At 39.5% G+C, this 17,917-nt stretch overlaps 1 protein-coding gene across 1 annotated transcript in view; it reads right to left on the bottom strand.

Moving 5' to 3' along the window:
• Positions 1-4,814: 4,814 nt before the first annotated feature.
• Positions 4,815-17,917, bottom strand: part of NRIP1 (nuclear receptor interacting protein 1) — a 65,610-nt gene continuing 52,507 nt past the window's right edge. The window contains exon 2 of the mRNA XM_069945668.1: positions 4,815-9,848. Within this exon, the coding sequence (XP_069801769.1) occupies positions 6,144-9,554 (3,411 nt within the window). The 5' untranslated portion in view covers positions 9,555-9,848 and the 3' untranslated portion in view covers positions 4,815-6,143. The remainder of the gene's footprint in view (positions 9,849-17,917) is intronic.

The raw sequence follows: 17,917 nt of genomic DNA on the forward strand, positions 1-17,917 counted from the left end.
CAGTGGTATTTACATAGAGAAGAAAAACATATTTTATTCATTTGTAATAAAAAATACTATATATTTTAAAATGTTATCTCCAAATTATTATTTATTTTTTACACAAATTATTTAACTTTTTGTTTTGCAACACAAAAATCTTTCAGTTTCTAAATTTTGTTAAATTAAATGAATTTTCAAATTTGAAATATTTAAATTTCATTTGTATCAATATATATATATATTTAGGAGAAATTAAACTTAAAAAAAAAAAAAAAAAAATACAGTTCTTCATTAAGAGACGATCCTATCCCTGCTAGCATACTGAATATTGAGGCCTAGAACATGTTCAATGGTGCAAGCACAAGTGAGCAGCCGACCCTTTTACAGTGAGTGTTCACCTTTTAATGTTATGTTGTTTTGAGGGTCAATATTCTGTGCTGATCATTTGTTTAAAATTAGATGTGACAACAATAAATGATGTATTACTTCCGATCTATGTCTGTAGATTGCCTGCACAGACATCACAGTTAAAATATAGGGTAAAGTCAGGGGTGTATTGCCAAGGCTTGATGTTACACTACCTGATCAGCACTTGCTAGTCTTATCATGTAGGAAAAGCCCACTCAGTTACTAGCCACTACGGTGACCCACATTAGCCGGAAATGGGCCAAAAGGGCATTTGTGCTGAGACAGTTTCAGAACTTATCAATGGGAATTTCTATTGTCAACTCCTTTAAAGCTCCCTCCAATGGTGACAGTTTAATCACTTAAAGGGGTTTTACCATCTTGACAAGTTATGCCCTATCCACAGTAGCCATGGGACGATCAGCATTTGAATACCGCCACCTGAAGAAGGTGGATGCAGCCCAAGGACTTCTTGGAAAACACTGATACAGCCATAAACTCTCTAGATGGAAAATAACTATAATTTAGTGGGGCCCGCTGCAACCAATAATGGGAACCTTAAAATCTCCACTAGATGGAGTGGCAAGTAATGCCTGTATGCCTCCGCTCTATTCTCTATGGAACTGTTGGAGATAGAGCAATGCAGCTGTCGGCTACCTTCAGCGGCTCCACAGAGAATGAATAGTGGCCCATTCGTCGGATTTTGGTGTCCACATTCTCAAGATTGTGGAGGGGCCTAAGCAGTTGGATCCCCCCACGCTGCAATCTCAGATATTCCTTATTCCATGGATAGATAGGTAACTTTTCAAGGTGGTAATACCCTTTTAAATCTATGCAAGCTTAGTTTCTGAGAAAGTTCTTACTTGAGAGCAATAAGAACTCTCAAAAATTTCTGATCATGGACAGACCTCAGAGAGAAGAGTTGGCAATAGATCAAATGCAGATATTCCCCACTAATAATTTCTTGAATATTTTATACCTCGTGTATCTATACACTGTATATATGTGTCTTGGGCCATAATGTATGTCCCAATATCATACTGGGTATTTAAGAACAAAAAACCTTTGCATGTGCTATCAAATTATGTGTTACTGAGGTATTACTTTTAGGGCAGGTACCCATTTCATACATTTATAAAGAAAAAAAAACTGGGTAACAATATAGAACAGCAAATTAATATCTTCTAATTTAAATGTCCCACATATCACTTCTATTTACATACACGGCATATATCTATATACATATTTCAGGCACCTGACAAGTGAGGGCATGTCACAGAGATACTTATACATAGTAAAATGTTCTTTTCAGTATTTCACATGTAAACTTTGATAGCTGCCTCTTAAAGAAGTAAATAAGTCAAATAAAACATCACTTTGATATTCACATGGATGGAAGCTAAAGCACTAGATTTATTACGTGTAGTTGGGCATCTGAGATTAAAGGTTTAATAGGGGATTTCAGTAGGGAGATGCTGACAGATCAAAACTTCGGACATGTCAAAAGTTCATTTTGGTGAGAGTGTTCCTTTATTGGTAATATTTAGAGATGAGCGAAGCTCGAGCATGCTTGAGTTCATCCGAACCCGAACGTTCAGTATTTGATTAGCAGTGGCTGCTGAAGTTGGATAAAGCCCTAAGGCTATGTGGAAATCATGGATATAGTCTTTGGCTGTATCCATGTTTTCAAGACAACCTTAGAGCTTTATCCAAGTTTAGCAGCCCCGGCTAATCAAATGCAGAACGTTCGGGTTCAGATGAACTCAAGCATGCTCGAGGTTCGCTCATCTCTATTAATAATCCATAATATAAGCTAGTGGAAATCAGAGAACAAAACTTTAGCTTCTAATTTAGACAGCTTTGCGTTCTATGTCGGAATACTATCAACAAGGCATGGCCATAGGCTTTAGTAGGCTGACTATTGTTACTATGTCTGGTCTGATTTACACCAGTAAACAGTAGGTTTTATTTTGATGTCATACTTAAAGGGAACTGGTAATTACTTTAATTATGCCCAAGCCACCAGTCATCTGGCCAGTCGCTTACAAATTCTTTCTGTCCCACCAACCTTGACTAATAGTATATCCGGCATTTGGGTATAGAAGTAATCAGGAACCACTTAGTAACTAAAGAAGTATGAAAGTGATGAGGGGTTCCCTTAAACCTGCAACACAGCGATGTTTACTTCTAGAGGATATCAGGATGTCTAGATGTTAGACTACCCATATTATGTAGCAGAACTTAAAAGGCTGAAGAGAACCGATAAATGCCATCTTTCAAATATCCAAGACCATATTATGTCTCTGTACAATCTTCACGTTTTATGGAGGCATATGGCACCCATGGTTTTAAGTTGGGACCAACCACCTCTTGAAGCCTCTTATTACATACTAAGGCATTCAAACTTAAGAGTGCTATACCAGATGCTGGATCACATAGATATGCTCCCCAAGGCAATGTATCATAGAACCGCAGGGACTCCATAAGCCTGTGTGCAGGGTCCATCGTGAGGCATTAGGTGATACTGACCAATATAAAGTCTGTTTTGACATAGATCACACACATATGGTACAGCACTTAAAAGAGGTACTCCCAGAAAAAAACACAGGGAAAAAAGTAGGAGATCATGGGGGGGTCCGAACTCTGTACCCCCTGCTGATCTCTATATAGGGCCCCGGCTTCTGTGGAATGAATAGAGCCATGGATACAGCACGGGACCCATGGTTTTATTAATTCCTATGAAGGCAATGGAAAGAACCGAATACCGTGCTCTTCCGATGTACTTAGCTCTTTCCGTCCCTCCACAGGAATGAATAGAGCCGTGGGTAACGTGCCATACTCGCAGCTCTAATAATACAGAAGCCGGGGTCCGATATGGAGATAGGCAGGGGGTACAGAGGTTGGACCCCCGTGATCTCCTACTTTTCTTCTATCCTGTGGATAGGGGAAAAGTTTATTTTTCATAGAATACCTCTCTATCGCACTAAAGCCAGGAAACTAGACCTAAACACCGACATTTTTGCACAATAACATTGAGATTGTTACCCATAAAAGGGCATTTTGATGGTTTACAAAAATATGTTGCTAGTTTCCTTGAAAAAGTTGAGGGAAAAAAATCTCCGGTCCCCTGATCCTGTCTTATTCTAGCTTCTAAAATAAGAGCATTGAGCCAATAACTAACTGTATCAGTTTCCCGCCTTGGTCAGTTATTGGCTGAGCCAGAAGGCCGTGCTCCAACATAGTCTTGTAAGACAGGAGATCTGGGGACTGGAATTGGCCACACAGAAGCTAAGGGGGCCAAGTGGGGAACCAGCCACCAATATTCAAATGGCAAACAACTGGACTCAAGCATGCTTGAAGTGTGCTCATCTCTAGTACTGAATCTTTAAGTGTACCTTAAATAATAGCCCTTTTGCGGCATACACTCTCGGCTATACTCATTTGCTTTAACATGATCTTATTGGGATAAAGAAGCCCATACCCATTTTTTTCTGAAAATCCTGAATAATTTTGGTTGAAATACAGAACCTTCTCCAATCAACGAACCATAGGGCTGCCATGTTTTTTTCATTGGTTATCCATGCATTGTGGCCCTTTATGTATAGTGGTGCCTGGTACTAAAGCTTAAAGTGTAGCTGTCATTAGTACAAGCGATTTTGAGAAACTTTGTAATTTGTTTTATTAGGGAAAAAAGCCTCATTCTGTACTTTAAAGGCTGTTTACCAGCCTCCCCCCTCATTTCTTATTTGCTCCTTATCAGGCAAAGTTAAGAAGGATTTGCCAAGTCCATCGAGGGGAAGGGGGTCAAGGAGGTTCAGTGAGCAGAAAAAGACAGAGCACTTTGCAGACTGTCTGGGCACATAAAACGCTGGATTCAGAGGTCATAAAGGTCAGTGATTATCCGAGAGCTTGGTGAGAGAAGACTGCAGGATGTAGTGTTTGGTACAGTCCTTCTTTTCTCCTCTCTGTTCTCACTCATCTTCCTCGACCCCTCCCCTCTCTATAGAGCATAAAGGACACAGAAATCTGCTTTTCCTAAAGTGAGGGGGGAGGTAGGAAAACAGCTTTTTGAGTGCAGAAGGAAATTCTTTTGCTTAATAAAACCTATTACAGCTTTTCTTAAAATCGCTTGTACTATTGATATTTGTTGATTTCTGAAAAATGACATTTAAATGACAGCTACGCTTTAACTCTAAGGATGGTCTGAACTGAGTTCGTACGAACCTGAACCATCCGCAATGATTACCGCTGCCTGCCTGCTCCGTGCAGTGGGCGGATCCAGCGGGAGGAACGCCTGGAAAACTGGGATGCAGCCATAGCCATAGGCTGTATCCCAGTTTTCCAGGCGGTCCTCCCACTGTGTCCGCCCGCTGCACGGAGCGGGCAGACAGCGGTAATCCGATGCCGAGCGTTCGGGTTCAGCCGAACCCGAATCCCGGCGGGTTCGGACCATCCCTATTTAACTCCATTCATGTGAATAATGTTACAGCCACATAGACAACCACAGTGTCTGGATTTAAAGGGCTATTGTAGCTTCTTTATTCTGTTGATCGTGGCAGTTCTGTGAGTCCCCCAAGATCACATGATGATGATAATCTATTCTACTAATAAACCTTTTTTAGAGAATCTTTCAAAATCTTTTCTTCCCGGCAAACCCCCTTTATGTAAAAATGCACCAAAAAGTAACAATATGGAAGATAAAAAAACAATACTCCTAAATGTGAAAATCAGTCTAGCAAGTAAAAATTATTTTACTATTACGTTCAGAAGAAAAATGTCAAACTAGATATTGCCACAATTAGGGTCTTTTACAGTCTTCTCCTTGTGGAAACGGAAAGTCGTGTGTCAGTTGAAACAGCAATATTGTTACTTTGGGAAAAAGACTTTAAGTATTTCATTTACCACCAGGTTACACCACTGTGACCTTGTGGTAACCAGCCAGCTTCACTGTGCTTGCTGCATTGATTTTACATTAAAGACAACCTGCCAGGAACATAAAAGTATCTAAAAGAAAAACCATAATAATCAGAATAAGGATAACATATTGAAAAACATTCTGTTCTTGTCGCCATCTGGTTACTTATGTGCTTAAAAATGACAGAGATAAAAATAAATAAATGCCACCTTTGTATATTGTGTTTTTGCCTAAAAGTATGGAAGCATCCAAGCCGAGGCATTAGTCGTTTTAAATGTACTTCAATGAATTTTTTGTGTATAAAATTGTGTATTTTTACATAATTTTGGGGAAGGGTTTGAGGGTGGGGGGTCATCAATAATAATGTACGGTAAGGATAGGGAACTTTCAGCCCTCCAGCTGTTGCAAAACTACAATTCCCATTGAATCATTTTGCAGCAGCTGGAAAGAAAAAAATTCCCTACCCCTTATGAAGGGTTAGAGGTGTAATGTAATAGTTACCCGTAATTAAAGCATTCAATACTATAAACTCAGTATTTGCCCTTTTTCAAGTACCCCAGACAAATTAGCCAGAACATTTTTGAAACGGCTGACATTAACCGTAACACATTATTATAACCCAGCTACTAAATTATGAGCAACATAAGATATTAAAGGTAAAAAAGAAGAGGTTTTAATAACAATACTTGTACATTGACTAGAACCACAAGCAAGATCAACCTAAGTCCATAAAATGATAAAATGTCCGTAAGATCATGCCATTTATTACATCATGCATGATACAATGAAAAAAAAAATAATTCTGAAATCTTAAACAATCTGTAGCAAATTTTTCAGGATTTTATTCAGGCTCCTTTTTTATTGTTAGCATATCAAGAAGTCCATATTTGCTGCTATTGGAATTATGTAAAGTGTTATTTACAACATTGGGCGGTTTGGGAAAACCAATCCCGTTTGTTCCTCTATTATGGGCAGACTCTCTTTTGAAGGTCATCTCTGCTGCTTGTCCCAACAGTGACTCAGTCCAGCTGGCTCGATCTCGTAAGTCCTGACTAGCAGCCGTATGTGCCCCCTTTTGTAGCATATAGTACAATATAGGGTTTGTTTTTGTCAGTCTAGGGGAATCTTTCCCAAAGTCATTTTTTTCCATGTCTGTGATAACCCATTTGATGGGACCATTATCAACGGGGGGAGGGCACATATTCACATGTCCAGATTCAGTCCGTGGGGGGTTACTTCTTAAAATATCTGGGGAAGAGTGAGGAGAGTTCTTTAAAGGAGATGGATATTGAAATGACATTTGACCTACATTATTTTGGTGAGAATGCTTTCCCATAAACATATTTAGAGAAGGAAGCATAAAGTCAGTGTTTCCTGACAAGTTACTTCTGTTTCCTCTTAGAAGTTCATCAACTGGTGTATTGTTCCTATGCTGAGAGTCCCTGACACAATTCTCTGAAAGCAACAGCTGTTTTAACACATTAAAACCTTTACTCTCTCTTGACCAACTCAAGTTTTTATTCCCACCTGAGGAATTCTGACCCATAAGGTTCTTGTTATCATGATCAATTTTTGTGCCATTGACTTTGTCCTCAAGGAGAAAAGGTGCCTCACATAAAGAGGGTGAAGTGCAGAACTGTTGGTTTCCAGCCTCCGGTGAACTCATTTTTGCTATTTTTACTTGGCTTTCGATGGGGTCATTTTGGTGCATTTTTCGTTTTTTAGGCACAATACAAGATATTTTTGAATCTGTCCGCTTAGGCTCGAAATGTCTATTATTTACATTGAGATCACTGGTATCGTAGCCATCGTGGTTTTGACGCAGCAAACGACTTAAAAGGCCATTTTTTGAAAGTGAAAAGTCCTGTGGAGAAGAGGAGTGTGGAGATCTGACATCCTCTGGAGCCGGTCTTGCAGTTTTGTGCAATGAGGCTACCAAGGAGCTTGGGACGGTAATCGCTCGGTCAGCAGTGTTGAGATCATCCTCAGGTTCAGATTTAATTTTGAAAGCCATGACTTGCTCACTTGGAGACTTCACAGTCCTCTCTGTGTTCACTTCATCTTTTATCACTGGTTTCTGCACTTTATCATTTTTGCCCTTGTTGTTAGGCGCAGCTAGCAGTAGTTGAAGTACTGTGCGTCGTTCTAATAGGTTTTCAATCTCAGAGCCAGAAAACGTGGAATCCACTGGAGTAGAAGGACTACTAAATCCTCTTCCTTCTTCAAAAGTCCGTGATGGATTTGTAACAAGAGGACTGTTCAGTCTTTCAATCAACCCAGCAGACTTGGAATTTGTCAGACCAACTGGTTTTGTTGGCCTCTGTTCATCCGGAGCAGATGTTGGCTTTCCACATTGGGCTAAATTTTGTAACAACTTGCTAGCACTGAAAGATGTATTTTGTGCATTTTCGGTGGCTAGCGGGACAGTTGTTTGAAGTGCTTTGTTTCGGGTAAGCTCTATCAGATGGGTTGATGCTGGATTTACGGGATTCATCCTTTCTGGATGAACGTTGTTTATGAATGGTGTAAAAGGAGGCTTGACTGGAAATGGCTGGTGTGTTAGGTTCATTGGAGAATCTGGTTTTGAGGATGGGTGTAAAGAGAGTGCATTTAATGGAGAGGGATTGCGTATAGTTGGACTTTCTGAAAGAGGACTAGGTACTGGGAAACTGAACTTCGATAAGTCTGTAGCCTTTTGTTGCATCTGAAGTTCTTCAATTGTTGATGGAACATCATCCGCTTTATGCCCTAGCAATAGCTGTAAGAGTGTTACTTTCTGATATGGTTTAAGTGTATTATCCACGGAGTCTTTATTGTCTTTGCCAATATCGATCCCATTAACTTTTGGATCCCAGTTATGAAGCAGTGATTCAGTTAAATTTTCAATTGAGGCTGTAGAATGCAACATCTTGGGCTTGTCTGCTCGGTTTTTGAAGGACAAATCTATAGGTAAGCAGTTAGAATGAGTGCTTTCATCATCGCTGCTCTCCTCCTCTGTAAAGCTAGGATTGTTATCGGAGAAGTCATCTGTTGTTGTAGGCGTAGCACTTTCGTCAAATGCAGAATATTTTTCATTGTGTGGGAGGTTGTTTCCAACACTTGCACCATTTTGACTTTTTAGAAGATGCAGAAGCAAGCTGTTGTTAGGTGATGGCTTTCCGTGGCTTCTTTCCAAATGATTCTTATAGCCAACAGTTTTTATAGGAGAATTTGGAACACCAAGCGAGTTTGGAAAAGGAGAAATATTGCCTGCAGTACTTAATCCATTGGATACTGTCCTTGGTGGGGCATTGAGACTAGCTGGCACATTTGATGGCAACTGAAGCCGGCCAAAATCTTTTTCAGAACTCTCCTTTAATCTTGCCATTGCTGCCAGCCTTTCACTTGCTAGCTGACTTGCGCTCTGTGCTTTAAGGGCATGCTCTCTAGAGTACTGCTGCAAGTGTGCTTCACTGGAAAGCAGAAGCGCAAGCTGACTACAGGCCACACTTGGTTTAGGCGAAGCGGTGGGACTTGATCTTTTCTCCACCATATTAGCAACAGCTTGAAGTCTTGCAGCACATGAAATTGGCTCACCTACCACTTTAGTGCTACTTTGTGCGGAAAGAGAAGGTTCAACAAACTTTTCCTGAACAGAACTTTTAGGCAGACCAGTCAAATTACCGTCCAATGGACTATCTTTTGATCTGCTTTTGTTTAAGAGTGTCTTTAGGTGATTTGAAGCCAAACCATAACATTGGTTATCCTTTTCTTCCAAGTTTCCCTGCTGATTCAGGGAAAATCCTTGGTCTTTAAGACTTTGTTTAATCTGTTGAGAAAGTGCAACACTCTGTAGCCTAGAACTAAATGACTGCAGTAAGGAAGCCAGCAACGTGCTATCTTGTTTCCCTTTTGGAACATTTTCAACCATTCCCGCTAACAGAGATTCATTCTTGCCATTTCCATTGATAGAATCAGATAAGCGCCTTCTCTTTGCAGCATGCCAGTCCTCTGAAGACTGTAAGAGTCTGGCCTTCTTGAGATGCAACATGCCGGATGACTGACTATTGTTGTGCACCGGGGCATTATTCTTACAGTTCGTAAAAACATTCCCAGAAATGTTAAAGTTGTCATCAGCTTTTACATGGCCTGAGAGGTTGTCAACCGCTGTTACAGAACCGCCTGCTGCTTGATGCATTAGTAATCCTTCTAGATACGTTAAAACAATGGGATCCTGTTGCATTTCAGAGCTAAGCTCTTCTCCATGAGTCATGTTCAACAAACGTATGCGGAAAAGCTATGTCTTTACCTACTTTAGAGAATGTTGAAGACTCGGACTAGATGTTCTAAAGTAGGTGTCTATGTTCTTTTAAATCATTTCCAGTATAATCTCCAAGCAGATGTCCTCTGAAGAATTGTTTGCCAAGAATATGAATGTTCCATCAAATTAGTGTTGAGGCAACATGTTGAAATGGTGTGTATCAATCTGTCAGATCTCTGTTCACATTAGACAATCTTCTCACTTTATCCATGGAAACAGCGCTTTAATTCTTCAATTATCGACCACCTTAAAAACAAAGAAAAGAACACTTTAGTACAGTATCAAAAATGTATATATATATATGTATGTATATTTCTTAAAGGAGCACAGAACTAATGATAAAATTATAGAAGAAACATAGTCAATTTTCAACATTCTTTTAGGGTCTCTTACTGATCCACATTAATACCACCAAATTAAAAAAAATTCATCTAAAACATTGATGGCCAATCTTTATTATTGGTGTCCCAACCCCCACCAATCAGAATTAATAAAGGTCCCCATACACCTACAATAACTGATGGCCGAATGATCGTGCAGCTATCAGTTATCTCTCCCATCCCAACTCAGACCTCCCTATATGCACAGAACATTCAGTACTGCCGAGCGATCCTATAATCTACAGACTGGGCCTTATTTCTCCCGGAACAAAGATGTCGGGCAGTGATTTTCCATCATGTCCATACCCCTATCTCCACTGACATCTGTCAGTGAATATACAGGAGAGCCCCATACACCTTACACCAATGTCTGAATCGGCTACAGTTTTTGGCCGACTATAGTATAAGATGTATGTGGACCTTTAGACTGAGCTGCAGTAATAGACACAACCACATACATGGATGTGGCACTGGACCTAGATAAACATTAGGCAGGCTCGCTGGTTAAATAATTGATATTCTAAGGATAGGTCAGCAGAGTTAAAGCCCCGGAAAATCTATGTATAATTAGGCTGATTATTTCTGAGCTTCGTTATTTGAATATCTGAATCTATACAGTATCCTTAGAACATGTCAGAACGTCAAACACTATATATTCAACTTAAATCACCCTTAAAAATAGATGAAACACAGGGTACGTCCACAACTGCAATGTCAAGGTCACAGACTAGTAAGTAAGATTACAAATAGGACTGATGTAACAGCTGGCACTTGATCCAGGCTCCTGGGGTTTAGAATACACTTAACATACACAACATACACTCACTCGATTTACGCATACTGTACATTGTATCACAAGTGTTTAGAACGCTTAAGGACAACCAAATATTTAGCCTTGTGTGACATTCTGCATAAACCATTGGAAATACAGCCGCCGAAGAGGAAAATCCAACATTGTAACAAAGCGTTATACCGTTAATTACAGCACATCAGAAATCATGCCAGTCATTGCCTTCCTAACATGGTAACAGATTGAAAAGGCGAAAAACACAAAAAGGCAAGATACCCTACAAATGTCCAAATATACTGGATGTTATAGAAATGTATTGAAACATTCTCCGAAACTCAAAGCTCTGCATTTGACTCCTGGCGGCTGGAAATGTTGGATGCCATAGGCTGTATCCATGTTTTCCTGGCAGCCCTAGGGTGGTATCCAACTTCTCCACCCACCGGGAGTCAAATGCAGAGCTTTTAGGTTCGGAATACTGTATGTTGCCAAACCCGAACAGTTCAACAAGTCCGCTATACACTAATTTCAAACATTAAAGATATACTGAATAATTTTCATTTTTTCCCCAAATCAAGTTATACAGATCCGTAAAATTTTACAGGTAAAATGGCCATGGATCGTCGCTATTCACATGTGCTGCAGATCCTGAATGTTTGGTCTCAAGTTACAATGGTCCAGAAGAGAACATTGTATTTCTAAAATTATATACAGGATGGTCCAAAAGTAGGTGGACGTTATGTGTAATAGGGTTATGAAGGAAGAGATTTATCAAACATGGCGTAAAGTGAAACTGGCTCAGTTGCCCCTAGCAACCAATCAGATTCCACCTTTCATTTTCCAAAGAGTCTGTGAGGAATGAAAGGATAAATCTGATTGGTTGCTAGGGGCAACTGGGCCAGTTTCACTTTACACCATGTCTGATAAATCTCTTCATTTATAGCCCTATTAGACATACTGTCCACCTACTTTTTGGTCACCCTGTGTATATTTAATTTTTTTTTTTAATTATTATTTCTTTTTTAATCCCTTTCACTCTTCCCAGTTATGCTAATTTCCCTTAGTGTGAAGGAAAGTGATGACTTATTTGTTATAGATTTTAATTCCCCCCCTTGCGCTCCATCTTTCTGGCTGACTGGATATGCACCTATTGATTGATAATAGAATAAAGTCAGTGGTTCCTCCCCACATACTGTAATTGATGCCGCACATTAATTCCTGAAAACAGCTCGGCGTTCCTTGTTGAGACCGATTTCTTGAAAATCAAAGTTCCCGTAATAATTTAGGCAATGACTTTATAGGTAACATATGTAAACTTTCCTATTCACCCTGATATCTTCCCATTAGAATTCAGTCTCAACTAATTTCTTCAGTATAAGAAAGCGACGCCCTAATGTCCGACTCTATGCCTTTAAGGGTATAAACCCACACACCGTATAAGCAGTGTATTTACTGCTGCGATACGCAGCAAATACGCAGCAAACACGCAGCAAAAACGCAGCAGATTATATCTAAATAACTGAACACAGCATCAAATCTGTACCAACAAATCTGCTGCGTATTTGCTGCGTATTTGTTGCGTATCTGCTGTGTATACGGTGTGTGGGTTTGTACCCTAAAGGTTTATTACAGGCACAATGCATAATAAGTATGATTATAATGAACTATTTGGCCATTCCTCGTTCCTAGCCTGTTTAAGTTCTTAACTTGTATAAGTCTCACTGCTTTGACTTTTAAAGGGGTACTCCAGCAATTTTTTTTCTTCAAATCAACTAGTGCCAGAAATTTGTAATTTAATTCTATTTAAAAATCTCCAGTCTTCCAGAACTTATCAGCTGTTGTATGTCCTGCAGGGAGTAGTGTATTCTTTCCAGTCTGGACACCAGGAGAGGTTTTCTATGGGGATTTGCTACTGCTCTTGAAAGTTCCTATCACAGATAGAGGTGGCAGCAGAGAGTAGTGTGTCAGACTGGAAAGAATGCACCACTTTCTGCAGGACATACAGAAGCTGATAAGTACTGGAAGACCGAAAGACTGAAGACTGAAAATCTCTAGGGCAGTCTTACTGGACTTAATATACATTCAATACACTGGTAGACAATATAACGTTGCCTTATGTGTATTGCAGACAAAACAGGATACAGGATATCACCATAAAAACAAACGCTCACCTTGCAATATTCACCAATAAAAGTATGAAGCAATCTCATGTAATTTACCTTTTCCTCTGTAGATGGACAGTGCTGACGTAACCTGTGGCTTAAACTTTCCTTACATATGAGTCATACATATAAAGGGTCATGATGAACGACAACACTAAATCAGGCAAGTAACAGGTCAGCGAAGGATGACAAGCCCTCCAGCTCAAATAGGCAAGTGCGGAGTCATCTCTCCTTTTAATAGCCGATTGCTGAAAGTCATTGGATGAGCACGTCGGCAGAAAATGCCAATATGACTTCTTCACCCATAACCCTTATAGAAAGAGGTCATTTTACATAGGTATAGTCATATATGGAGAAAAAGCTAAATTCTCAGTACTCAATCTTTACCAGAGTACTGGAACAAACCGTTGATCTTAGAGCTAGGTTGACATCTGCGATGAAGGATTCTTATCATCAGAGCACAAAGTGGACATGGCTGACACCATAGGTACTCAATGGACTCCATTAACCTAGAGGAGTCCATCTGATTCTGTTATGGTGTTAATAGCTACCAGAAAATAACCCTTACTCCTCCATTCCGAACACACAGGCGTACACCCACACGGGCGTATGCACAAAGCATAGAAATATATAGGGCCAAATTATCCAATCTCACGCAAAGTTGTACAATCTCAATCTGATGATTTGGTAGACATTCTCTTCTAGAACCACTAATGCTAATGTGGTACCAGAGAGAGTAACTATAATACAGCACACTGGAGTACCTATGGCTCCTCGGCCCAAGTGCTTCCATGTCTACCTCAAAACCTTATTCAACAATATGTATGCACAGTACCTGCAAAGAATCACTTTGTCATGGTCTCTATAATAACCAGTCAGCTGAATGACTCTATGCACTAGCTGTTACCCAATACCCAGGGTCCCTAGCCACCTAAATGTCTTGGTTTCTCTATGGGGGCTTTGTACCCTGTTAAACTGCACCAATGATCTCCTCGGTCATGAAGCTTTAGACAAAGGCAGCGAGGTGAATTATGTCTCAGTAAAATGTTAATGTTTTGGTGTTCCATAAAAAGCTGCAGATTCTAGACAAGGACCTATAGGTACAGTGACCTATTAAGAAAGCACTAAGCAAATCTCATGGTGTTTGCTAGAAAGGCAATTTGCATAAACCTGACATGCAGTCTTAGCATTGAACAAAGCATACATTTATTTAAAGTCCATGACCTCACGCTAAACTCTAGCCACTCGGCTAATTTGGCATAAAGACATTCAGTACAATGCCGTACCTACTTACAGCAGTTAAATGACCCGATAAATGAACTCTCGGCTAAAAACAATACGCTCACTGTACCCGCCATGTCACTGAATCAACAACTTATTTTGCCTTTGTGCTTTGTACATTTTTATCTGGTGAGGTCTTACGAGTAACATTCTCCTGTATTGTATTATTATACATCTTCAGTGTGTATAGGTTTCCATCCATTACATACCATGGTAGGACATGATGGAAATTTCTACAGACTCTCAAAAATTTGAAGCAAAAAAAATAAATAAATTTTATATATATGTGTATATATATATATATAATATATACTTCCACAATGGAGAGCACTCTGCTTTTAGTGGTGCTGTGGGTGCCAGCAGCTGGAGACTGAATCCACGTCTCCCCTTTAGAAAGTTCAAGAATTCCGCGGCACAACCAACTGTAGTGAAAAAAATCAAAAGGGTGTTTATTCCATAATCAGTAGAAAATTCACATGCATGTGAATTTTCTACTGATTATGGAATAAACACCCTTTTGATTTTTTCACTACATTTGGTTGAGCCGCTGAATTCTTGGACTATATATACATATATAGATAGATATATAATAAAAAATAATTATATATATATATATATATATATATATATATATATATATATATATACACACACACACATACACACACAATATATATATATATATATATATATATATATATATATATATATATATATATATATATTTATTTATTTATTATTAGGAGGTAGCTTTCAAACCAGTGTCAGAATCCTTGGAGGGTAACTGGCAATTTATTCAATCCCCAGTCGTGTCCTAAGACTTCTTAAAGGAATCAAACACCAACTTGCAGGGAAAAAGTGGCGACAGAGTTTTGCATATCCGCCTTCCCAGAATTCCCATTGGAACATGAATTGGCCATCTTCAAACATCTTTACGGTGCTTTCCTTATGGAGAATCATTACTCCCTTTGGTCCTAAGCCATTGCTGGCCATGTGTAGAAAAAAATAAATAAAAATATTACGTGGTTGGAAAATCCCTTTAGGTATAAGATATATAGGTTGTGACCACGCAGGGCAGACTGGGGCATAGATGGGATCAGTGACTCAAGTTACACTGCATTATCTAATAGGAGTCTGTCAGAAATCTTCCTTGTTGCCTATTAAAGGTTTAAAGGGGGTATCCAGGTTTAGAAAAACATGTACCCTTTCCCTAAAAACAACTCCTCTCCTGTCCTCAGTTTGGGTGTAGGGTTTTGCAGCTCAGTCCCATTGAAGTAAATAGAGCTAAATTGTAATACCACACACAACCTGAGGACAGGGGTGGTGCTGTTTCTAGAAGAGAGATCAGCAGGAGGACATGAAGAGTTGATTTCTATGAAAAAAACAAAAACAATGAAGATTATAAGCTATAAAGAACACTGCAAAAAAAGGAATATGATCAACTAAGTGTCTTATGTACTCCCAAAAAGCCTTAGGTAGTAGGTGACTGGAAATGAATCTATACTATAGTACGTTTATTGACTTTGAAAGAGAGATTTTTTCCACTAAACACACAAGGCGCATGAGTAAGCAGTCCTTCTAGTTAGATTAAAAATGGCCAGCAGTGCCCCATATCGAGCCTAAGGCAAAAGACTGTCCCCAAACCATGTATTACATTACGTATCATTGCCACATCCAAAGACCTTATTCAGAGATCGCTGAAAGTGGATCTGCATCATGCTACCAACCTGTAAGGGTGCGTTTACACACACACATTTATCTGACAGATTTTTTAAGCCAAAGCCAAAAATAGATTGGAAAAGAGGAGAAATCTCAGTCTTTCCTTTATGACCTGTTCTCTGTTTATAGTCTGTTCCTGGCTTTGGCTTCAAAAATCTGTCAGCTAATTTTTTTTTTACGATGATGGACATCAATAATGATCATGATCATTATTAACGGCAGTCATTATAAAAAAAAAAAAACCTGCCCTTTTCAATTAAAAAAGACATTGTGGGAACATAGCCTAACGCTGGCTTTGCTGGGAAGAGTGGTGTAAAAAATGAATGGTGGGTCAGATGACTTTTCTCTATCTATTCGAAACACATGCACACTTGGCCAAACTGTGCGTGCGTGTGAATAGGAGTTTCACTACAACTAGGAGGCATTTTGATAAGGAAGATAAGTAAAAATCATATATGATGGTGAATACCATGTATTCCTATATATGTAAATACATAGGAGCTTCTCAAAACTGGAAACATGAGAGAGCATAGTGATATGGGGCAGATATGTTTTTGGACCCTTTCTGGTCCACACCAAGACTCTTCCCTTGCCAGAATGGCTGATAACAGAGAACAACAGACTGCTAGCTGCACACAAAAGGTAAAAGGGTTAAGTTTGGTGTCCCATTTAAAGTATAATAGTAGCTACAGAACAGATCACACCCCTTAAACACTACTTTTTAGATTTCACTGTAATGTGACTTGTAAGAATCCTATTCTAGTGAAGGCGCTTATGGCTTATTACTTTATTAGCTCAGGATGGTTTTTGGTGTATGTAAAAAGTTCATAAAGCTTAAAAAAAAAATAAATGCAAAAACAACAAATATCCATATAAGTAAACAATGACTGTAAATAGGATAGGCAGCATGACTAATCCTATAAAAGTCCCTGCTTCATGAACATCTATGACAGGCGACGGGTAGTTTAATTAGATTGTCATTTTGATTGATTTCTCCCGGTTTTGGAGGGATACCTGTGATCAGCATGTCACAGCAGATCTGTAAAACCTATGATTCCTGAGGAATGCAGAATATATGCATCAAATATGTAAAATATGTGCAAGTAATATAGCTCTGGGCGGTACTGGCTTTCATTGAGGAGAGATCCAGATTTCCAGGCAATGCTCCATGGGAAAAACTATGCAAATGAGTTCTCTCTCTAGACAGTTTTCTTCCTTCTGGAGATCTCATTTATATACACACCAAATATATTACATCTAATATTTCCTTTTACTGCATTCTACATAGGACAAAGGTCTTCTAAGGTCTTTCCCCTGAAAGTTACCTTCTCCACCCCTCCTCATATTATACGATAAGCTTCCCATGCAGATCTTAACCTCATGTACGTCTGCCACCTGCCTAGTAATGTTAATGGCACGGTCTGCTCTGTGAAAGTGCACAAAATACTTGAGCTGCCTCTCCCGTTAATGTAAACAGTGCATTGTTCACATACTAGAGCAACACGACGAGGAGCGCCCATCACTGGCCACTTTTACAAGACGTCCTGTTGAGGACCTGAGCTTGGAGTTTCCGGCATACGGCGACACATTCTAACAAGTGCAGAGATACAAAGACTCGACATCCGACAGATCCTATGCCAGTACATAAAGCAACTTTATATACCCCCCTAATACCGTAACAAGATGGCACTTCACTTAATTACAATCCAATCTTCCCAATGTAGACGACAGAAAATAATCTTGGAATGCCTCGATTTGTGATACGGTAACAACAGATTACAAGCCTACCTCTCTGTTTCTCTCTCTCTCTCGGCAAGCGATGGTGCCCGGCGCAGGTACGGTGTGGCAATCAATTTGTTCTGCAGACAGAACGGCTTCCTTAGAATACTAATGAAAATACATCCTTCTCTCTCCTTCGACTTGACTCCCCAGTGCCCAGGTCCTGACCAGTACGAAAGGAGGAGAGAATATCCTCTAAGACACCTA

The sequence above is a fragment of the Dendropsophus ebraccatus genome, chromosome 11 (assembly GCF_027789765.1).
Source record: "Dendropsophus ebraccatus isolate aDenEbr1 chromosome 11, aDenEbr1.pat, whole genome shotgun sequence".
NCBI lineage: Eukaryota > Metazoa > Chordata > Amphibia > Anura > Hylidae > Dendropsophus > Dendropsophus ebraccatus.